The 25,496-nt window shown below is 34.4% G+C and overlaps 2 protein-coding genes across 2 annotated transcripts in view; both read left to right on the plus strand.

The window, feature by feature from the left end:
• The first annotated feature begins 849 nt into the window (after positions 1-849).
• Positions 850-4,272, plus strand: LOC134543113 (uncharacterized). The gene is made up of 2 exons (XM_063387936.1): positions 850-3,066; positions 3,519-4,272. Exons 1-2 carry the CDS (start codon positions 909-911, stop codon positions 3,980-3,982), a joined length of 2,622 nt encoding a protein of 873 aa, XP_063244006.1. The 5' UTR covers positions 850-908; the 3' UTR covers positions 3,983-4,272.
• The window catches only part of LOC134543112 (U3 small nucleolar RNA-associated protein 14 homolog A), a 46,293-nt gene continuing 25,061 nt past the window's right edge, over positions 4,265-25,496 (plus strand). The window contains exons 1-6 of the mRNA XM_063387935.1: positions 4,265-4,667; positions 9,141-9,312; positions 10,341-10,557; positions 10,648-10,803; positions 12,051-12,128; positions 23,565-23,695. Of these exons, the coding sequence (XP_063244005.1) occupies positions 9,176-9,312; positions 10,341-10,557; positions 10,648-10,803; positions 12,051-12,128; positions 23,565-23,695 (719 nt within the window). The 5' untranslated portion in view covers positions 4,265-4,667; positions 9,141-9,175. The remainder of the gene's footprint in view (positions 4,668-9,140; positions 9,313-10,340; positions 10,558-10,647; positions 10,804-12,050; positions 12,129-23,564; positions 23,696-25,496) is intronic.

Raw genomic sequence — 25,496 nt, forward strand, 5'->3', positions numbered from 1 at the left:
GGGTCGCAGACCGTGGCTCGCAAGCCGCATGCGGCTCTTTTCATAGGATATTACGGCTTTACAATTCACTGCTCTGCCAGAGCACAAAAACATGCCTAACCAAACCAAACGGCACAATCACAACGCATGTCCTCAACCTGCATGCCACTGCACTCGCCTCCCTCTCCATGCAAAGTCTGGCTTTAGTTTCATGTTTTATCAGTAGGTATATCTCCAACTGTGTAAATTAAATATTCCAAATGAAAAATAATTGTATGTTCGTAGATGCACGTTAATTCCAACTTACAAACACAAACAAACACACTACTATGACTACATGTGTCAAATATATAATTACAATATTACTTATAACTTAAGTAAAACATAGTTTTGAATTTAAAAATAAAAATTATTAATATTTCTGTTAAAAGCTACTTATTTACGTTAATATGTAAAAATGTAATTGTCAAAAGTCTCCAGTATGATCTAATATGTTACAACTAGCGATACTTTCCGCTGGCACGGGAATAACAGAAACTACCAAAAAAAAGGCTACATAACCGTTGCCTACGTTATTATTCAAGGCCGGGAAGGAGAGGGGGTTTTCAGCTCCGAAATCCGTGCCGCTGCGTTTCACGCAATGGCCGCTAGATGTCTCTCGCATGTGCAGTAAAAGCGGCAATTCAACACGGAGTTGTATGCGCAGTGTGGTCGATTTGTAATGTATTACGAGTGTTCGGCATACTGTGTATGTTATTTTGCATTAAAAATGTGTTTTTTAAAAATTATATTAGGTGTTGAAAATGTGTAAGTAACAAAATTATGTATGTAGGACATTGTAAATATGATATAATTATTCATAAACTTGTAGGGCGATTGTACAATATTCAAATATAATTTCACATGTGTGTTAATTCCCGCCATTCGAAATGGTTTACTGTTGCGTGCCAAACTGCACGTCTGAGTCTTCAAAATGTGATAAAAAAGTGACTTTCCATACATTTCCTATACAGACTGAACTAAAGGATAGGTGGCGAACAGCGATTTCAAGGCAGGGTAAAACAGCTGGATCTCTCTGGTCTCCGTCTTCGAGTTCACGAGTTTGTAGTTTACACTTCAGGACATCTGATTTCAGCATAAGTACAACAAGAAAAAGATTACTTCCAAATGGGGTCCCTACATTGTTCCAAGGGTATCCTCTGCACAAACAGAGCAAATTACCGAAACGAAGTCCAGCTTCTAGATCCGATGTAAGCCCGCAAATTAAACGAAAAAAAGTGTGTATACAAAATGAAAACAAGGAGCTTGCATTCTTGTCTGAAGATAAGATTGAAGTCAAAGAAGTAGGAATTCAAGTATCATCGTTTTTTCCATGCAGACCTAAACTCACAGCCATAAAACACAAGTACAAACTCGTCAAACAGTCTAATGGCCGACTCATTCAAACTGTCAGTAGATTGAGGAAACAAATTAAGGAACTGAAAAAAGAAAATAACGGCAAAAATAATAAACACCTGGAGAAAATTGAAAAAATAGAAAAAGATGGAAAAAATGGAAACTTAAAAGCACTATTCTTGTTAGAGCAAATTGATAGCTATGGAAAACAGCATGTTGTTTATGGTGAAACAACTCTCAAAATTTGTGTACTTTGGCACAGGAAAGCAGCAGCTGGGTATCGTTTCATAAGATCAATGAACTGTTTGAAACTTCCTCATGAAAAAACGTTGAGGGGTTATATTGGATGTGCGAGTGGTGAAACTGGTATAACTTCAGTAATTAAAGAACGCCTTATTTATGAGGTCAGCAATTTGAATCACTCAGAAGAAAAGTTAGGTTCGCTGATAATAGATGAGATGGCGATCAAGGCAAAAGTAAGTTATGATCGCAACCTTGACCAGTTCCTTGGATATTCAGAGGCAGAAATTGAGGAGATGGGTGTAAGTGATAAAATAGCCAACAGACTATTGTGCTTCATGTTTCGCGGCCTCTCCACTCCCATCCGAATTCCCGTCGCGTTTTATTTTACTCGTCAATTAACAGGACCTCAGCTGTGTAAATTAACCAAAAAGGTGATCGAAGAAGTAGAAGAAACAGGTTTTGAAATTCTGCGAATAGTTACTGATAACTCTTCGGTAAATGTTAGCATGATGAAGGAGGTGTGTGGCGGCCAATTACTACCTGAAATACAACACCCAAATGATGAAAACAGAGTAATCTTTTTGAGTTTTGACTCGAGCCACATTTTGAAAAATATTCGCACTCAGTTTCTTCAGAAGAATTTTTTCTACAGGGGTATAATGATCTCAAGCAAGCCCTTGAAAAAATTGTACGATGCACAGAAGCACTGTACAGTGAAACCTGTTCGATGTCTGAACAGAAAAGTTGTTTACCCTTCGAACATCGAAAAAATGAATGTGCAACGAGCCAAGTATGTTTTTTCCCTTCCTCTGACAGCTGCATTGAAGACTCTTCCTACAATAGCACCTGAGTTAGTCGAAAACCACGAAAGCCTTGCTGAAACCATACGGTTTTTGGAATATGTCAGAAAATGGCACGATATTCACGATGTTTGTAACACAAAGCAGGCATATATGTCAAGAAACACCGACAAACTAGTGTTCACAGAATTTGACGATGACAGACTGTCTTGGTTGCTAGATACATTCCTGCCTTACATGGAAAATATCCAAAAGTCGAGCAGCAAACAAAATAAACTAAGTGAAGAGACATACGAAGCTCTAGTCGTGACAACTCAGGCAACTGTAAAATGTATACAACATTTAATATCAGTTGGATTTCATTTCGTTTTAAGCAGGAACCTGAGCAGCGATGACATCGAACTTCTCTTCAGTCACTTGCGAAGAAAAGGTGGTTTCAACGATATGATGGACGCAAGAGCATGCATGTATGCAATCGACACAACGCTAAAAACGGGTTTAATAAATCCTTCAGCTACATCAAATGTAGAAAGACAAACTTTCAAGACATTGGATGCAATTGCACATCACAAACGAATAAGTGAGCTGAACACAGTAATTTGTGATGTTCCAGTTGAAGCAACAGGAATTCTTGACGAAAATCTTGAAGGTAAGATAAATTGAACGGGAAATTTTTTATTATAATTTTAATTTAAGGCTATGCCCCACTCGCTGTCTAGTTATTACATTACTATAATTGTAGCATATTCAAATTGCATGCGAAGATACATTTTGAAAATGCGACTATAGGTAGTTGACAACATGCACTCCAATACAGTGCAAACATTTATTAAATTATGACGCCTTTTGTCATACCACCTACTTTTTAAAATAAATTATTAATGCATTCCTGCTTTTTTTAAGTGTTAGATATAATATTTCGTCGAAGATATTTTATTTGTTAGAAACTAATATCATAGGTAGGTCTACTTGTGATCTATAAGGTCTATAATGTATATCTAATTTTGAAGACAATAATGTAACATTAAAAGTTATGTGATGCCGAGCCTTAATTTAATGAGTTACGTAATTTCATGTTGTTTTTGTTTTTGTGTTTTGCAGAAACTCCAGTAACGCTGCAAATCGCGTCCTTAGCTATGATTGCTGGGTACTTGGTACGGGTTGCAGAAGAAAATTTTAACTGTGCCTATTGCCTAGAACAAATATCAACTCCCGATTGTGACAGCCCGTTGCTCCGATTGATTAAAATGCAAGATCGCGGTGGTCTGCGGTACCCATCTAGAAAATTCGTTTTTTTCCTGAGCAAGATACTAAAATTTACTTGTGTCACTCTTAAACACTTAGGACGTAAACAGCTCATCAAGAAGCTTAAAGTGTTTCTAGTGCCAAAGTTTCTTCAATATTTTAAGTGTTCACTGTGCAGTCAAGAAAAGCTTGCAAATACCATAATAACCAAATTTCTGAAGCCTATTTTGGACAACGAAGCACGTTCGGTGACAGACAAAATTGACAAACCATCAAAAATATACAGAAAACCATTGAGCCGCAAAATTTTAAAACTGTAAGCGTAGTTCCAGGTGAGTAACAATTAACACTTTATTTGGTGTTACAACTGTTACATTCATTTTGTTTACGACTGCTTTATCTTTTAGAAGTATTTGAACATAGGGCTTCATTGTATTTATCATAACAGTTAGTTCTAAACACCAATTTCATGAGTTATAGGACCAACGGTAATTTAAACAGATGTTTCGCGCGGTTCCGTGTACTGCACATGAGAGAGCTACCTAGCGGCGATCTCTGGAACTGAATCGTCTCGCGTTTTACATCCTCTCCTTCCCGGCCTTGAATAATAACGTAGGCAACGACATAACATTGCAACCGATTCCTATACCAGTTTCCTCCCCATGCTAATAAGTGTGATATATTATATATTTGCTTATATTTGTCCGGTTTTCTTTATGAATCAATTTATCATTTTATTTTTTAACATATTTTTTATAATTGATAATGATTAATTTATTTATTGTAAATATTTTATTCCTCTTCTGCTTTTTATCTAATTCTTTTATTTTGAAAATTATTGCTGGTTGATAGTAAAAGTGTCATGGCCACCGTGCTGTTGCTGTCCAAATCCATTTATTTTTTTTACTCCAGTCGTTTACCGTCTGAAATTTCTTCGTAAAACACATGTTTTATAAATAAATAATAATAGTTAATCCGAAACATGCTGTAAGGACAAAATTTGGGGTATGCACATATTCATTTACTTGAGTAATTTTGTTGTGTCTATTAAAAAAAAAAGTTTGTATATTGAAGTTTTAGGTTAGGTCGAAATTTTCTTTCGGTTGCAGTGATTAGGAAGAAAGTAAGGCTATGTATTTAAAAATTTTGTTTGTCTTTGTTTTGATGCATCTCTGTCTCAATATTTACACAATATAATATTTACAGTTCTCTGTTCACATTTATTTTCGATTCTATAAATATTGACATGTTGATCTAACCTTAAGGCCGCGTTTATAGAAAACGCAGAAACGCAAGAAACGCAACTACGGTAAAAGTCCAACCTTAACTCTTCTACCAGCACGTTTATAAAAAACGCAAGAACGCAACGCAGAAGTTGTTCAACTTTCTACTTCTTGCGTTTTCTCCTTGCGTTTCGGCCTTCTATACTGGTTGCTTTAGTATGTGGAAACTGAAACTGTCATGTAATGCATATAGAAGGCTCTGCGATTGTAATTGTTTGGCTTGTGTTTCTTTATTTATGTTTTGGGCTGGCATTCTTCTAGTGAATACAGCGCAATGGAGGAAGCTGATGAATTTATTGTTCAGCTTATCCAAAAAAATTTCCCTGCCTGTACAATAAGTACAACAAAAAATTTTAAAAATAATCATGACTTATTCCTGAAATTTTATTTTTTGACTTTGGCGATGGCCGGCGCCCTTGCGTTTTTTATAAAGACTGTGAATTTATGCGGTTGTCGCGTCCTGCGTTCTTGCGTTTCTGCGTTCTTGCGTTTTCTAAAAACCCGGCCTAAGGCCGGGCTACATTCGCAATAGCACGCAAACAGCACACAGATAGTACACACGCACATTGATAGCACAGAGCTTGATGCTACATTCACGCACAACACAACATAAAATAATACCGGAAGCATTCAAAAAAGTTTTTTAAATTTATAACTTCCGTTAACAATTTTGGTCACTGAAGTTGGCATAAGTGACGTTTGTTTAGATGCGTGTGTTGTTATTGTGGTACGGTTTTCGTTAAACGCAGAAATATTTTAAATACTTCAAAGTTTACATACAAAACACAATGAGCATTCAAAAATATATATCACTGTTTATTTCAAATCCGGCTTCTTTAACACATCCATACACGGACTTCCGAGCATTTAATTTAGCTTCTTCATTTTTGTATCCTGCGGATCCCCTGTCATACAAAATATTTTTACTTTCTATTGCAGCTATTAAAAAGCTATCAAATGTGCCTTCCATTTTTTTTTTGTTTTCGTGTGTTTGAAAACAATAACAAACTACTCAAGTCAACAGCACCAATACTTTCGTGACAATTGTTATTTTATAAGCCCACTAGAGTAATACATAAACTGTTTGCTGATTGGCTACCACCAGGGTCGCGCACAGAAAATAACCTAAAAGTTAAAAGTTTATGAACTTTATGTGTGCCGATCCTGTGCTATTTTTCTGTGCGTGTGCTATTTGCCAATGTGGCAGCTCATGTCTAATAGTGTATGTTGAACTTCTGTGCGTCTGTGCTGTTTGCGTGCTATTGCGAATGTAGCCCGGGCTTTATGCAGCCTATCTTTCTCATATTTTACAGTATTTTTAATGTAGCTCACCTTCTACAACCAATCTTCATTGAAATATTTAATATTTTTGTAAATCTTAAGCAGAATCAATTTTACATTTAAAAAAATTCAAAATGCATTTTTATACTTTCTGACATATTTTCTAATCTTTGTTTTTGAGGTCTTGGGATACTTAAATCTTTTGACATTAGGTTACAGTTTGAGTGGTTAGTTTAGGTTGGATACATTATTAATACTGTGTAATTACCAAATGTGGTTAGTTTAGCTACACTAAAAATACTTCTAAAATATTATGAACTGTTGTTTATGTTCTCTTAGTTGTATTTAAAATATGGTTAAACCTTTTCTATGGTTCAAACTTTCTCATCATTTTTATAGTACCTTCAATGTAGCATACCTAATGTAACCAGCCCTCCACACATATTTTATAGTATTTTTACATTGGCTAATCTGACAAACTGTTCATATATAATTAATATTAAATGTGTTTAATTAGCTAACCAAACCTTACCATCCTCTCTCACGATTTTAAGCTAATGTAGTGTACCTAACTTAATAATCTGTTTAAACTGTAAACTACTTGAAGTATCACAGCACTCTTTTAGAGAATGATTAGAAAACATTCCAGAAGTTAAGTAAATGTATTGTTACGAGCGCGCTTGGCTGCAGTGCTTGGCGTCGCCGCGCTCGTTCGGCCTGTCTGGGTTCCACCCGCATCCTCTCCCTGGTATCTCGTGTCATACTATCTCGCGACATCCTGACCGTCGCAGCGCGCACCTGCCTCAGATCGAGTTACTTAAAAGAGGCCGCACTGCTGAATAAAAGGACTCAGACATGTTTATCGGCGCGTTTTGTGGGAACCCAATGCTTGTTGCGTTTATCGGCGTTCTTTGAGCAGCCGCCGCATCCTTCGAGGACTCACGACGTGTTTCTGGGCATTTCGACGGCGAAGGTCGCGCGATATCTCGGAGACATGCCCGATTGTTCTGGACGGAAACCCAAGGGTTATATAAGGAGGTTGGGCCGACCTTCAGGAGTCAGTCAGTCAGGAGTTCAGTGGGGAATTCTCCCGCAGCGGAGTTTCCGGGCGATAGTGCCGCGGGTGCGGCAGAGTGGCGAAGTCCTTGGACGAAGGTTCCAGGGCAGGGAGTGAGTGAGTTCAGTGGAGTCGGGAGGTTCCGGACGATAGAGTCGCGGGCGCGGCGGAGTCCCGGGCGAAGTTGCGAGTGAGTCGTCGTGTGGGATCTCGGCGAAGGGTGTGACGGCGGCGGAGTGTGGCGACGAAGTCCCGCGGCGGAGACCCACGAGGGGTGCTGCAGCGAGAGTTGCGCCGGAAGTGCGGTCCAGCGAGGTGTGTGAAACGAGTGACTGGGGAATTGACCTTTTTTACGTGTAATTAATTATCTGCCAGTTTAGAAGATTATTTGTAAGTGACAAGTAGTGGTAATAAATAAAACTGTGTGTGTGATAAAAATCTTTAATTGGGCTATCCTTTACGAACCCACAGGGAAATCGTAACAGTATGTTTGAATTATTTTACAAAAGTTAAATCAAAGATTGTTTATAGAAACTGGAAAGACAAAACAATTTTGGATTTTTTTTTTTACATCAAAAGTATTTACTCTTCAAAATTGTGATTTGCCCAAGAATGGTAGGTTATGTTTTGTTGGAGCCCTTTCTACATGATAAGTCTGGGTATTTAAACTTGGCAAGGTTGCAGCACACAACAAATGCGAGAAAAATAAGATAATTTATAAGAAACACAAGTTGTAAATCATTTCCAACCATGAAACTTGAGATTGTAAATCTGTAGAAGAAATTTTCTTTATAAGACATTTTTTTTTCTAATTAATAATTTTTAATTACCAAATAATCTAGGAAATAAGCATATAAATATCCAAAAATATATTTTATTTACTTCTTGGCATTTTAAAATTATTCTGTAAAATGGCAAATCTTGAATTGTAGCCTATTATTTTATTTCCTATCATAGAATTATTTTCCAGTATATTTACAGAATCATGTTTTATAAATTAATTTAATTATGTAGGCCTATTGTTGCATAATGTTAAGTTTTTGGATACTCAGAAACTGAATTCCATACTATGTTGTTATATGAGAACACAATGTGTGTTTTGACTAGATTATAAAGATTATTATTTTCTTTTGTTGATTATTTTATCAAGTGTTCAAATAATTACAACTATGCAATAAACATCGCAGCACATTTTTGAAAGAAAAAAATGACCTTTCCACATTTAATTTTATAATTAATTGGTTTTAATCTCTAAATAAGAAGTTGTCAATTGTACAGAGATTGGCAACAGGCCATCGGCAGTTTCACTGTGGATTAGGACGGCGGTCTGCAGACACATTGGCTGTTTGTACAAGGGGCTTTATTGCTATAACCATACATAAGTAGGAAATGTCAACTGTAGCCCAGCGGTAAAATGCTATTTCTAGCACATATTTGGTCCAAGTAACTGTTAGAATACAAAAACACCTTAAATACTTATTTTGATTTAAAAGATGATTTTGAAATTTTTTATATTAAAATATGAATTGTTTTGAAAACTGTTTAGCTACTTTTAATGGTTTATGGTGTATTAGAGTCATCTTCAATAATTACTTTACTAGAGGAAGTAAAAAAAATTAGTAGAATGTGTTCATTGTGACAATGTTGTAATGTGTTTAAATTTACTTAGTGTGATATGAATAGAAAGTGATTTCAGGTATGTACTGTGTTGGTCTACAATTTAGTATATAACTTTGTTTATATTCTGTTTACACTTTTGCCTGAAGGTGGTAGTGAATTGTATTTTTTAGGGGGAGGAACTTAGTGTACCCTCTAATGATTAGTATTTTTTTTTTTTTTTTTTTTTTTTTTTACCAGTTGACACTTGGTCACCGATACGTTTTGAAACCAGGATGGTCCAAGGTAGAAGCGCAGAGCGTAGTGAACGTTTGGGTGTTGACGAACACGAAAGCATTTCTGATGGCGAGATACCTGATCCAAAACACACTGCGCTGCTGGAAGCAGTTTCACAGTTGGATGGGAAACAAAGGTATTTCCGTGGTGTTATGTGCTGACAGTGTGGAAATGTTTGAAATTTTCTTATCCAGTTTTCGTAAAGCCATAGTATTCTACTCAGTAAATTAATATCTCTCAAATGGCTGAATATTTGATAAAATGGTACAAAATGTGCCACCACTCATACTGTGTTAAAATGTGAACTTTCAGCCAGTTTTTTTTTTGTGCGTTCCCCTATTTTTCTAATTTATCAAACAAATAATTATTTTTTTTTTTAGTAATAGAGTTTTTTTGTATTATAGCTAGGGAGAAATTTAATGAACAAAAAATTAAGATTTCATACCTATTTGTTATTGTTACTAGTGGGAAAACAGGTCTGGAAAGAATAGCCCAAATTATTTAATTAGAGTTATTTATTAACTACTCTGTACACTTATTTCTAATTTAAAACAATCTAAATTACCTAACACAAACTGATCACACGTTCTAAGTCCCAACACACTCTTTGCACTACTCACTTGTTCCCGCATTGCACCACTGTCCCTGATTTACCGATCTTTGCACACGAAGCCCGTAGCTTGTCGTTTGCTGTTGCTCGCCAAGAGGACATACCCTCTTCACTTCACTGTCTGAGGATTTGCTGGTATCGCCACCAGCCTCGCACTCGTCCCTTCACTTCACGTCAGCTCGCAGGTCGGTCCCTCTCGTAAAGCTGCCAGTTTGTTCCGTGGAAAAGGGTCTCCAAGCCCTCTGAAGTGTCGGGTCGCCACGGTTGAAGCTGCAAGAACAGTGGCGGGTTAGTTACCCCACTTCACATGGATGGGGCCTTGGGCACGTACCAAACAGGCACCAATGCTTATCGAGAGAGACGGAGAGGCCTCCCCTGGACCCCTCGCTGGTCGGCCTTGGCTTTGTTCCATCAGCCTTGCAACACTGGCATACCTTATCTGTAGCATCCTCGTAACAGTATTATACTGTGCGCCATATATCAGGGAGCCTGAGTGCGAGAATGAAACAAATGAAGCTTTGTTTTATCAAATGTATCAAAACTTTTTCTTTCAGAGTCAGAGCACCCACACGTAGTGAACCTAGTCTTCAGGTGTCGGAGTTCCACCTGGTGGGCAGTGGCAGCAGTGGGAGCAGTAGAATACGTGTTGCAGAACTTGCAAAAACACTGAAGAAGAAAAGCAGCCATGTTGAAACAAGCCGTAAGGTCCAGTTGCTGCAGAGTAAACTAAAGACCTTGCCAAAACCTCTCGAGAAGAATGTTTCGGAAAAGGTGCGATGGTGTTGTTTTCGTTGTTTTGGTCGGGAGGGTTGTGCTTTGGAGCCTTGGTTGGTTTGAGCATGTTGTGTGTTTATGTTGTAGCTGCGGCGCTCTGTGGGTTTCGAGAATGTGAAGACCGAACTTGCGAAGTGGGAGGCGATCGTGGAAAGTCACCGTTCTGTGGACACCTTGACTTTTCCTCTGAGACGAGCTGATGACCGCCCAACATCTTCAAATGCATTCATTGCAAAACTTAAAGTTTGTGGTTTTGATTTTGATTTTTTTTAACACTACACCATTTTAGTTAACCGCAATGTCTGTGGCTGGTTTTGCTGTGGGATGATTGACAACTACTGTGTAGATGAACACATAAATATGAGCCTGCCTCATGCAGATTTATTACCCCATACAGATTGTCCTGAAAATTTGTGATTGCGAATTTTTAACACCTATGAAAATACTTATAAGATTTAAAACAAAGAACATGGGGCGCATGCATTTGATGATAGTAAGGAGTTTAGGGAGTAGCTGTCATTGAGAAAACTCACACAACAGTTCATATCATTTGCAGCGGGTTATTAGCCAAAATTTGTACTGAACAGACAAACAACAGACAGACAAGAAAGCGAGTTAATAAAAAAAATGGTAAAATAGTAAGAAAATTATATTTAAAGGTCTTGAGAAAGTCCTGAAATTGGTTCACCAGGTATTGGTTGATACCTAGGGTTTACACAATGACTACAGCGAGTTGTAGGCAACTTTTAATTGTGTTTCTGTTTTATTTTTATTCTGAGTGTTGTAACAATTCTGTGGTTTTTGTGTGTATTTTCATGTGTATACAATTTAGGTATCTCCTGAGACAAAAGCAATTACTTAGGTTTGGCATTGGATAAACAGAGTGTGTTTAAGATTGCAGTGCAGAAGGTTTTGAGTTCTTATGTGTGTGTGTTGAAATAAATATCAACTTTAAGTTATAGTATAGGTTGTTTGGTATAATGTTATTTGGTGTATGAATGTTCAGTGTGTAAGTGGTGTGGGATGATATACACACAGAGCTTTTACATTTCCACAAATTAAAATTAGTGCGACACTAGTGAAATTATTCCATACTCTCAAATACATTGTGTGAAATTAAGAAACTTAGAAAAGTAATACTGATATAAATAGCAGGTCTTGTTTAAGGCATGTTGACTTTGGTAGGTGAGCAGTGTTAGAATTGTGTTGACAAAATCAGTTTTAGAAGTGTGACTAATTTTTTTCTGTTGTAATTTATTTATGTACGGCATTTGTCATGTTAATTTTATACTTAAATGTATTATGAATGCAGAAACTAAAATTCGTGATTTTAATTCTGGACGAAAACATTAATGTGGTTAATGTTATCTGTATTACATTTTGTCGAAATTTAAAAAAAATGGCCTCAAATTTTTACTGGGAATATTGTATGGTAGTAAATAATTTGTTTTCCTTAGCATTTCAATATGTATTGGGTTATTCTTGTGCAGTCTCAGAAGCCAAATGAACTGGAAGCCAAAGTTGCTGAAATCCTAGCTGGAAGTCCATGTGTTCAAGAAGATGCTAAGGTATGTTGCTTGTACGGGTAAGTTAAAAGTTACAGTAACATGGGTGAAACTTAAATTTTTTGTGTATTTGTGTTTAATTTTTTTATTTACTTAAAATCATTACTTGTTTACTTTAGTAAATTTTTTATTCAATATTTATTAACTCTGTATTTACTTTTATTTTTTACCATAAGTAAATACATGCGATGAGAGCTTTACTGAAGAAAGAATTTTTTTTGACACATTTCGGAAGCCTGTTTTTGCAATCAATTTTTAAACCATTTGGTCCTTTAAACAAAACAAAAAGAAATCATGAAGATGCTTATTAGACCTATAATTATAGACAAAATGTAATATTTTATTTGTGGCTAAGTTTTGTTTATAAAATCTAAGATTTCTGTGTTGGTTTTTATTTATTTAAAAACCTAATATTTTTTATTATGGATAGAGTAAGTTTTTCAACATGTAAAAAGATAAAATGTCCTATAGTACTAGTACAAGCAAAACTACTATTATTTAAACTGTAAAAAAAAAATTTGAAATAAATTTTTACATGCACATCTAGTAGGTATTTACTCAGAACAATAAAATTAATTAGCAAGCAAGGGGGTGTTTTTAGAAAATACTGATATCATTAGAGTCAGCATGATTTATTTAGAGTTTGTGATCAAACAATAAATCTGAGAGTTATTCTGATCAGCTTGATTTGTAACTTATGAGTACAAAGTAATAAAATGACTTTAATCATTTTTTTTATGAGTATTAAAAGATAAAATATTTGGAATTTAATTTTGGATTTTAAAGATTTTTTTTATATTCTATTTGAGGTTTTAACATGCTCTTTGATGTGATATTTTAATTTATGCTTTTTTTTTGTGTTAGTACAAATTTATTGTATTCCACCATAAAATCTTGTCCCAACCTTTTAGATTATAAGAAATTTATTATTACAAATCTTTTATAAGAAATATTATACTTTCTATTAATGAAATTATAATTGATTACACCAATCCCTCTCTTAACACGACTAATATGTTCCTAAAAATGTTTGTGTTATCCGAAATCACGTATTCTGAAGCATTGGTCTCCATAAATAGCAAGACTTAATGTGTTCCCAAATGCTTAGGGAAATATTCTTTATATGATATAAATGCGTAGTATAACACTCAACAATAAATATGTCACACCATTTATCTTTATAAGCCTACCATTGAATACTTTGTATGAAAAATACGACACCATGTAACGGGAGATAGTTATCGTCACTCGGACTTGCCCACTTGGGCGTGACCTTCAACTCGCATCGCGTACCTTTTCGCGAACTTTCCAAACCATCCTTTACTGGCAGTGAAACCGATATTACTGTCCAGGTATTTATATTTTAATTTTTAAAAAATTAAAGTGCTTATTTCTGTATCACCGCTTGGTTCACATCAATCCTGTCAGGCCCGTGATTTTTTTTTCATTGCACCGTTAATTTAACAACCTTTTCCATTTTAATCATCTTTTCATTTCAGTTCCATATCTAATGTAAAATATATTCCCACTAGTATAACCAACAGCATCAGACTTATATAAACGTTTGATAGTAGGATAATAATTTTGCTCAGCAGGGAATTGTTTTTCAGCAGCAGTATGAAGAACAGTTTTGTGTCTGCTCAGGTGTGGTTAACTCCTGAAGAAAGATACACTCTGAATCTGTATCAGCCCCTTTTTCATCTGTGTTCAAATACTTCATTGATAAGCTGGGTGTTTCGATTTGCTTGCACACTCATGTTGAATTTGGGTGGGGCTTTGATTCAGTAAATATTTACACTGCGTTACTGTTTTGATTCATACACATTTTTCACTAACAAACCATTTAAAAATTATAAACATAGTTTATAAATTAGGTACCTTAAGGGCAAGCTTCAAGGTCGCAGTTGTAAATCATGGTCACCAGGTAGTGCTGGGGTGGAGATGAGAGCGAGAGATCGCAGACAGAGATATGACCGTGGCAGCGAGTGGGCCGAAGGGTGGAAGGGGTGTGCCGGCGGAATCACGTGTTCATCCGGTGTTGCCAGTTCTGTGTCCCACTGAGGAGAACAGGCGTGTGCCTAGCTAGGGGGGGACCGTTAGACGAGCGACACTCACTCATCAGAGCTTCAGCACTAGAAGCCCGGGACAGCAGGAATCTTCATTGGGCATTTTATAGAGTTGGATTTTGTTTTGGAGATGAATTCAGACAATACGATTTTTTATTTTTTTTTGCTACAATCCTATAACCAATGGTCAGTTAAATTGGAGTTTATCTCATGTCACGTTCAAGGATGACGTGCACTTACACGTACCATAACATAAGCCCCGTCACTCTGGCAGGTTTTCCTACAAACACATTTCATTTGATGAACAAATAATTGTTTTTATTTAGAATATTCTAACTTCTCCTCATAATTAATGTATGCGAATGTTACGCTTTAGTGACCAGATGTTTGAATTATGTTTTTTATATATATACCTATATATATATATATATATATATATATATATATATATATATATATATATATATATATATATATATATATATATATCAATTGAATCAAGTTATAGGGAAGGACTATTTTCGAAACATTAAACAATTTGTCTTATATTAGAAATTAAACAGTAGTCAAGATGCGTTTCTTGAAATAAATTTATTTATTTCGTAAGAAATAAAACACGATGTACATACATACATACATACATATATAGACTTGCTACACGTTGACATGTACCGAAATGTAAAAAAAAAGAGAGGACCTAATACATTGACGTATTAAAACTTGAGTTTATAAAAAAATTGCCAAGTGCAAGTACAATAGGCAAACCAAGAGCTCCGTATCGTTCATGGATGTTTGTTCTTAGCTTGTAAACTTGTAAACTGAAGTAATCCGTTAATTATTTCTATAAAAAATCATTTATTATAATTAAATATTGTATTACTTACACAGAAAAAAAAATGTTTTTCAATTTTAAAATTCCTTTGGAAATCAATTGCCAAGAAATATTTCATAATATTACAAAATAAAATATAGAAAATTTGTACAACACATTGCTATAGTTATTTTTGAATTTACGGTTTGTGTTTTTGTAAACAAAGCTGGATATTTACTGACGCGCTTACGAATTTCGCAATGTAATTTTAAATTTTGACTGACTTTTGTACAAGCATAGATTTTTTAACCCTTGGGAAAAATAATAATATTCAGCAATTGGACTTCATAATGTTTTATTGTGCTTTTGTATGTGCACAGTTATTCAGAAAAAAATTTACAAATATTTTTAACATTAGTACCAGAACAACCCAAAGCATAAATGTCCGGGCAAGATTCTAATCCCAGATTTGCAGCGATACACTTGCTTTCGTGTAAATTTACAAATTTACAAATATCTGTAATTTTATGTGCATGAATATCAGTTCGATTAACAAAAAAATTACAGAGTACTGTCTCCTCTTTCCAGTATAAAAATCAACAGTGTTTCAGTTATATATTGGCTATAACCACGGTAAAGTAATGCTTGACGTGTTCTCAACAACTTCGCAGATGCAGCGTTCCTAACGAGCTATATAATATTTGAACATGGAAATTTTTATAGTTTGACTTTTATGATCTACAAGCCAATGCGGACTGACAAATGACCAGATCAGACTAAACAAGGTTTGTTACCAAATCTCAAACTGTTTTAACTTTAACCTGAAACAGGGACGGAAAATTAAAGAGAGACGTATCAAATCACAGCCAGTGTTATCAGTCTGGATATGCTTATAAGTAGAAATATGTAAATTTTGCAGATTCATTTATTCACAAGCTAGTATGCAAACATTTATACTCTTCCACTGAGTTCATTATTGGGCGACAGTTATTTGGCTACCCCTCTTCGATGCCCAGCTAGGAGAGAAGAAAGCAAATCAGGTAGTGCTGATTAACTAGAATAAGAAATTAGCCATAGGAAAAGCAAACATGGGTTGATCACATGTAAGACATTTAATTCTATCCTGAAGCCAGATTAATCCACGTAATTTTTGGGTCTCTACATATAAGTAACGTGAAATCAGTACATATGTGCGAAGGTTCGCATTCACTTAGTTATTGTCTCAATTTCCTAGAAGTGGCCATCGAAACCTCATTATACATACATATATATATATATCTTATATAATATATATAAATCCAGAGTCCTGATGTTTGTTTCCAGTGAACTCTTCACCAAGTCAACCGATTTCAATGAAAATTGGCATTTATGTGTAATTTTTCCAACTTGAGAGATAGGATAGCTTTATTTTGATTAATGGTCTTAATAATTTATAATTAATAATAAACTGATTATCAATGATGATTGGTGTTTAAGCCCGGGAAACAGTGGGTACTTCGTCTCCATGACAACGTTGCGTGCTCGAGAGTCGGGAAACCATCGGTGCTGTTCGTTTTTTCTTTGGTACATTACAAACCATTAAATTAAGTTTTTGTCAAAATTAATTAATTTTCATTTTATTTCATTTATTATAACTGTAAATAAGAGATTTTGTCTCATTCCCCCCCCCCCCCCCCCCCCCCCCCCCCCAATTAATACAACCGTGCGAAGCCGGGTCGGGCAGCTAGTGTGTGTGTGTGTGTGTGTATGCGCGTGCGTGCGTGCATATATACACAAAATTATCCTTGTAATTTTCCATTGCCAAGGAAATAATGATAAATCAGCATATATTTATCCACACAGAGATTTTCAAGAGTGCTTAATGCATGAAAAATAATTATATATCTCATTGAAATATAACTTTACTTTGAAAAGTGTTTTTTTTTTTTTTTGTGAGGCTGAGATCTCTCCAGGTAAATATATTTGTTATAGTAAGAACTACGCAGTAACGTTGTTATATGTTTTTCCATTCATTTCAGTTAAGTGTAGGGCATTCTTAGTTCAAACTGATTTACGTTTTTAATATTCAATTGATGCGAGAAAAAATCTCATAATAATAAAAAATTAATGAAATCTCCCAGTCTTTAAATAAAGTTTTATCCACATATAACTTCACAACTATAATATTAAACAAAAATTAAAGTTGTTTGCATTGATTATCTTTCTTTATTATTTTCATCAAATTAATGTCAGCTGAGAGTATGTATTTGTGAAACATAAATACTGTTCAATAAGTTTCAAAGCAGTATATTTTACAGATATTTTTCTTTATAAAAGAGTAAATGCAGCGTTATGAGTTAATTTTTATGGAGGATTTTATCAGAGGTGGCTATGAGAATGCTAGAAAAATGGGTATTGTAAAAAATGTGCCTAAATCAGAATCAATACAATATTAGATAAACGTTTCTTTAAAAAATGTATTTACCTTCTTCTATAATGTTTAATGCCAATAATTGTACAATTATTGGTTACCGTGTATTAGTTATTACATTTACCAGTACTACAAATAATATTACGTAGAATTACCACTTCTTAAGTTGTTGCAAAATGTGAACCATAGTTAAAGAAAACACATTAGGTATGATAATCACGTATTTTATCTCATATTTTACAAACATTCAAAATAATAGTGACATTAACTCATTCAGTATATATTTAAAAAAAAAATAGGAAAATGGGAAGAAAAATCATTTCATTGATTGTAGAAACGCAATTTACATCAAAATTCAGACCAAAAAACATGTATATTACTAGAATATCCATTTCAAAAAATAAACCAATTTAATTTTTTTACATCATTTTATACACAAAATCAGTTCTTCTGAATTCATTGTAAACAATATTTTAAAAGATATGTCTGCACAAAACATAAAACATAAACTTCAGATAAAATTAGAATCTTATATACAACACATGGTACTTAAAAAAAATCATTTTTTCCCTCGTTTAACTTAATGTTTTCCACATTAGAACAAATATTAACACAACAGAATATTAAATGACAAATCATCCAAAGTTTCAAAGAACAAAAATATCTTACTTCAATTATATTTACATTCTATAACCCTTGTTTTTTTCCGGCTCAGTTTTTGACGTCTTGATTGCTGTTTCTCTACCAAGCTTCTTTGAGCTTCCAAAATGTAGTCTGGTTCTCTAATGGCTCTGCCTACACTTTGATTTGGCGCCACTATCTCAGGCAGTAAACACATACGATAAAATCTAGTCAGTTTCGGCAACATTTCTGTTTCCCACATAAGCTCATCTCTTTCTACTCTTTCTACGTGTATACTCTGACGAACACCAGACATTACTATGAAGTAACAGTAATCGCGCTCTGTAATGTTTAAAGTCCCTTGCAGCTGATAAAAATAAGGGTGTGAACGTTTAAGAACTAAACTTTCATCGTCATTCACACGTAGAAAAATAACTTTTTTTTCTTATTTCATTTTCTTGGAGCCCTTGGTCAACTGCAGAAGGTACACACTTGATTTCAACAATCACATTTTCTTCGACCACAAGTCCTTCAGGGCTAGCACCCAAATATCCATATTTGAGATCCAAAAATAAACCACACTTCTGTACAACTAATCCGGTTTGTTCTTGAAACCTCTGAATTGCAATGTGCTCATTTCGACGACCGTATTCCATTACCGGTGTCGAAAACGGGGGCTTGTAAAGTAACTGTTTAACGAGATTTAAACAGGACATAGATTCTTTCCGGCGACAAACAACGCCGAAATTACTTGCTGTTAACCGCACATGTCTCATTTTGTGCCATAGCTCACAATCAGCATGCATTTTTGTTCGTTCCACAATATTATTTCTCTCTTCCAAAGTGACTTGCAGTGATGTAATGTAATTTTCACACTTACTGAACAGTTCGTTTTCACGAAGATCACTTACCTGTCCGTCAGTAACTTGCTCTGATGAGGGTCCATAGTCAGCATCTGGTTTTGTAGAGTGGCGTTCACGCCGTTTTCGTTTCAACTGACTATCTTCTTGGTAAGCCAGTTTACGCCGAGTTATGCCATGACGGATCTTTTTGTGAATGACTTTTTTGTGTGTTGAACCAGGACTCTTACCTGACATTTTTTTGAAAGGACTCTTCTCCCAAGCTAAACCTTTCTGGAACCTTAGTCCTGCCATGTAACATCGACGCTGAAAAGAGCCTCTCTGTGTGTAATTAATTATTTTGCCCCCACTAAATTTGGCCACTTGGCTCATATAGAATTCTGCCGAATTACTTGTTTTGTTTTCTTTGAGCCGTTGAGCCTTTGCGACGAGTCTCTCCACTAGGCTTTGTATTTGTTCAAAAAGGCCATTCGCGCGAAGAACTGGTACAATATTATTTGTTTCACTTTTACTGCAAAAGTATTCTCGGCATTTGGAATGATCACCAAAAACATGAAAGGGCCCATTCCGTAAGTCCTTCACGAGTTCATCCACAACTTCCTTTTTATCCCCACAGTGTCGAATTGCGCCTCTTGCTGCGGCTGTAAGGCGAGGAATTACAGGTTTCAGCAGCTTCCTTGCTTCCGACGAGAAAGTCTTGTCTGCTGCGAGGGTATGCAAATGACCGATGTAGTTTCTGACACAGTGATTAGCACACTCCATTTTAAAGACACTACGTCCATAAGGAACTTTTTACATGATCCTAGCGTATACACTTGAGTCGCCATCTCCAACAAAATACTTGTATTTTAATTCATGCATTTCAAAACTTTGGCAGAATCCTTCAACAATAACATCTTGTTCCATAGCTGTTGATGGTCTTGTTTTGTCCCAATTTTTATAACACAAGTGTTGTTTCGCTTCCTTCTGTTCTGTAATGGCTCGTTCACAAATACAACAGTACATACATACTTATTCCTGACGCCCATAAAGAGAAGTTTTCCCGTATGTTGGCTTATTATAACTGCCTGAAAAAAAATTACAGATCTATTAACATTAATTTATATTGGACTGAATACGTTTAAGGATGCTCTAGCTTTAGTAATGTATAAAGACCACAGATGTTAAAAATATATATAAATATTGATATCACCCCAATAAACTAGAAGACCTGTTGTTAATTTATGTTGCTTTAAGACATGTAAGTTCTCCAGTTACTCTTTTCTGTTATATAATTATTACAAAAGAAATGTTTAAATTTTGAATTATAAATATTTTTAAAAAACGAACGAAAGACAAGATAAACTCAAAAAAATATGTGTTACCTAACTTATGCATATTACTATTTGTTTGTTTTTACATCAGTGACCTAGGAATTTAATTTCTTCAGGCATAATCAGAAGAAAAAAATATGTCACTCGTAAGATGATTTTTTTACACGGTGTACATTGTTGTTAATAGTTTTTAATTGTTCATTAAAATAAATCTTCGCACATAACCTGAAATCAAATATATATTTCGTAAGACAAACTTTGGAATCATATCCAGGTGGCCTTTTTAGTTATAAGTATTTTTTAATAGCCAGTGTGTTAAAAAACAGTGATACAGTTGTATTGATGGAAATAACTTTAATTTATGTTAGTGGTTTTATTTATAGACGTAAACGTTCCTAGGACCTGGCTCAAGTCTTCTACTCGCAAAAATAGGCAGTACAAAAAATTACCAAATTCTACCTCATGTTGAGTGTTGATCTCCAATGGTGCTCCAGTTTTTTTGTGTCAATCCTAGCTCAGGAAAGAATACTTTTTTGGATTGAAAATGAACTCCAATGGTGCAACCAGCCATTAGTCATGTTGAAGCAGTTTGTTTTGAAAGTATCATTGGAGCACTTGGCTTAATAAGAATTAATAACTGCTTCACATGTAATTGTAATACCTTTGCGTCTTTCCTGCAAATGTGTTTTTTTAGGGTGTGTATTTATACAAATACATTTTACGCATTAAAATTGTTTAACTTTATGTAGCTAAGCATACGTGAAGTATTTATATATTTTTTATTTCATCAACATATTCTTTAAATGAAGCATTCATTTTTTTTTACTATTTATAATTAATTTGATGGAATATTATTTTGAAGAATTATCATTTTATTTTACCTTTATAATCAATCTAAATCTTTTTTTTATAAAGCTTCATGTAGGTTAACCAAGCAGGCAATAAATCAATTAATAACGATCTACATAGGGAGGAATATCATTACAAGGTATTATGGTACTTTGGACATTGTGAAATTAGCAATTCACGTATATTTTACTTGACACAGTAGTCGTACAGTTTCGTCAGACGTATTTCTTTTTAATAAAATAATGGGTAATTGTTATTTTAGAAGGAAATAACATCCCTGCCTTATGATGGGAGCCTTAGTGGGGGAAGACTTGCATACTAATTCTTACGTTTATGCTCAATGTGGAAACAAACTAGGTCGGTATGGTAATGTTTCTTTTCTTTATCTACTCAGCTTTACCAAAAATATCACAAAATTTTGAAGAAAACAATCATAATGTGATGATTTGTGGGTCTTCAGAAACATTTGCATTTTCGGGAGAAGCCTAGACCTAAAGATAGCAAAAGCTATTGTGTTATTTTAAAAACTCGCTATTAAAATAAAATGTTAACAAATATATGTACACATTCAGATAGGACTTTGAGATTTCTGTCACAAGAAATGTAAAGTTAAAAAATTTAATAAACATTTGGTTTGAAAATGATTGTTTCGCTGAAGCGTCGGTGTGCGAAACAGTGTGACATAAAATCCTCCTAAATGAAATAATAAAAAATGACCACAGAAAAAGCTATTTAAGGTAATGTTCATATTTAATTTGTGAAGATGAACTGCGTGAGCACAATTTATACTATTTTAAATACATGACCATCATGCTATCAGTTTTTGTTTTTATTTGCTGTCCTGTAAAGAGTTGAACACTAACCACTGAAGTTGTAAATGCAGAACGGTCACTACCTCGCGCGCAAGGCGTGACAGATGACTGGGCCGTGTTCGTCTCCCTGGCTCACAGTCGTGAGGAGTGGGTGACCTTCCAGGAAGGAGCTGGCAACACGGCAGTCTGTCTCCGCCACCCCGCACGTCATCCTCTCCCCCCTGCTACCCCTTGTCTTCAACCATGTGCTGGGCCTCACGACCTCAATGTTTCCATTACAAATAACCATGCTGTGTCTTTGTTTTTATAGATAGAGGATCAGCCCCGCTGACTTTTTTAAAGAATTCAACTCAGTCAAGGTTCCAGTACAGCTGTTTAAGCGATTAAATGAATAGCCAGAAAACTATGACACTTTGAATATTATATCACATGATATCACCATCTTGAAATAAAAAATTAAAACTTTTGAAGATATAGCGCTGTTAAGGTCTTCAAAATCTACAACATGGTTTTTATTTGACGCTATTATCACAAAAATTGTGGAAATCACGTGAGAATTTGTTTTACATGTAAATGCCTATCCCGCGGCCGAAGTGAATTTTGTTGAAGCCCGGCCTTAAGTAGTTATACAGATTCACACAAATGTCTCATACTTAGAGTAATGGATATGAACATAATTGATTAGTAAAATATGGGTTTGCTACTTTTTTTGGTATCAAAATTTTGGCAATTCTGGAAATAATACCCTTCTGTGTAAATTAACTTTACTGACATTTTGCTTGCCATTCATGTTGGCAATGGTGTATCTAGCTCATAAAGGGGGGTGGGGGTTGCTGTTTAACTTATTTCATGGGGAGGTACCTTAAATAATATTAAAAAACAAAAGAAATGACATCTTTATTCAATTCTTTAACAATAGTTTGTGAGGCTAGAAAATTTTAATTTTTTTGGAATTTGAGAAAATTTGGCATATTTTCTTTCTTTTTTTCTTTTAATTCATTAAAAGGGGGCATTTTACAGAATTTATCCTCTTTCATGGAAGAGGTGCAACAAAACTATTTTTTAAAAAAAAATTTTCAAGTAATAGTTTTTGGAGATAAGTTACAAATTTTCACTACTATGTACTTGTTTTATTTCATTTCCACTTCAGAAGGGGAGGGAGGCAGCTTCCCCCTAACTCGAGATAAGCTGTTGCATGTTGGTGTTTTTGGTTTATTTTTTATTTCTCTATCCCTCCTTTAAGAAGTGTAGCTTTCATACTATTTGTTTCTCGTGTAATACACTTATAGTCATAGCCTCTTTTTAACATCATTTTTCATGGACTATAGAATTTACAGATGTTGAATATACATAAAGTTTGTGGGAATATTTATGAACAAATACTAATATTGTATTGTTTGATGACTAAGTTTTGCAGGAGAAAATTTTATACTTAGTTTATGTATTGTATCTAAATTAAAATTTTTGGGACAGCACCACCAAACTACTAAATACATTTACCTAAATTTCTCTGAGGGCCATAGAAGTGAAGACATATGAAAATACATATAAATAAATCTGGAAATAACTATTTGTTTTGTTTTGTTCTGATTCTGTGTGGTCATGGGAAAAAAAAATTGAGGGATTTTTTAATTAGTGTTTCTTTGTGTGTGTGTTTTTGTGCCCTGTTTTGTACTTATTTGAGATTTTCATTCCAGGAACAAGAGGAGGAGTACCCTCTCAGTTTGGAAGAGTTGTTAGAGCACCGCAAAGAGATGGCGAAAATCAGAGCTTTAGAGTCATACAAGGCTGTAAAAGCTGCCAGGCAGAAAAAAATCAAGAGTAAAAAGTAATGAAAAGCTCACTACTTATATTGGTGTAAATATTTAAACCATTCACGAAGTGAATTTGAAATTTTTTTCTTTTTCTTTTGGTGTACAGATGTAAGACTTGCATTCATTCATGTTCATTATTATCAGGGGCAAATGTTCTACGGAACTTGTTAATAGATAAATTGCCTACGTTATGTATGATAGAAACTATTTAATCTGGCACGTTCAATACCACTGCCATGCCAAATTAGTGATTTGGCCGGATTATCAAAGTCAATATATCTTTTATGGGAATACCATAAAAAATAAGAAAATAAACCACCAAGTTAATGTTCATGCAATATGTAGCCATAATAACATATTTATTTTCACACTGTTTAAATATTTGCCATTATCATTTAGTTGCTTCTTATGGAAACACTAGACAGATTCTTAATTTATTTAAATACATTCTTCTCCTGAGTATAGCAATGCTTTAGGAGAGCATATGCAACATCTCTCATTGCTAAAGTAACACATAAGCATTAACACAGTCGTGCTGAACTTTTAGTGTGGAGAGTGGAAAGATACCACAGGAGTGCGTATGAAACGTATTGTTTTTCAGAAAAACTTGAGCGCAAACACAGTGATGATTAAATTTTAGGGATATATGTGCACAAAAACATTTCCAGGCTTTACTGGATTTATTATTGAAGTATAAATTTATTTTGGACATAGATGGAAATCTTTAATTGTGACAAAAACAAAAAGCATAAACAAGGAATTGCATCTAGCTTTAAGCTGGTGACCAGCCTGAAGTCCATTCTCAGTGGTTTGTTAGTAGAAAATACCTAATAAGTTTTAATAACAAACCATACAATAATTTTATAAGTGACATATCTCTGAAACAAAATTTTACAAAATATAGGAATATTTTTTGTCTCATTGTCATTGAATTCCTGTTTGCCCTATCAAGGTCAGAGTGCTAAATATTATTGAACAGGGTTCTGGCAGTCATGAAAACTCAGGGAATTGAAAAGGTGTTTTCAAAACCTGTAAAAAAAACAGTGAAATTTACAATATCATTTTTCATACATGCATCATCTTAGTGTCGTAAAACTGAATGTATTTTAATTTTTTAATCATAATTATTTTTGCTGTTAATAATCTTTATCTTATTTTTACAACTTTAATTAAAGGGATAGTAACAAATGTGTAATTTGAAGCACTAGCAAATATCTACAATCTTTCACATTTTCATTATTTGACAAAAAAAAAATTCTAATTTTCTATTTCATGTTGGGAGTGCTGGTTAGGTAGTAAAATATTATACAGATGTAAAGAATTTGACATAGTGTTGGTGGTAATGATAATAGTGCAAACTGTATATTGTGCTGGAAAATTTGCATATGTATTTGGTTAAATGTGTTTTGATAGTAATTTGTATTTTAGTATACCTGTTATGTTTCCAGATAGACCAATGAGACATGTAAGGAATGTTAGTTGAGACAGGGAGAACAGGGAAATTCAGGGAATGTGGCTGAAGTAATATGGTGGAACTGTGTTGATATTTCATAGTACTACTGTAGATCTAATAGCATTCTTGTGTTCTATTTGCTGTGTATTTGTTTATTTGATATTGTCACTAATTTGAAGACTGCTGAATTTAAGCTGTTATATTCTAGCAAGATAATTTATTATTTCATCTATTATTTCTCATTCATAATCTAATTAGTGGTGAAAGTTTGTAGCTAAGATCTTGAGCTATAAAAGAAGAGGCCAGTGCTTTATATGTTTGAATAAATAACATTGATGCAACATCCAGCAAAGAACCTAGCT

The sequence above is a fragment of the Bacillus rossius genome (genome assembly GCF_032445375.1).
Source record: "Bacillus rossius redtenbacheri isolate Brsri chromosome 9 unlocalized genomic scaffold, Brsri_v3 Brsri_v3_scf9_2, whole genome shotgun sequence".
Classification (NCBI taxonomy): domain Eukaryota; kingdom Metazoa; phylum Arthropoda; class Insecta; order Phasmatodea; family Bacillidae; genus Bacillus; species Bacillus rossius.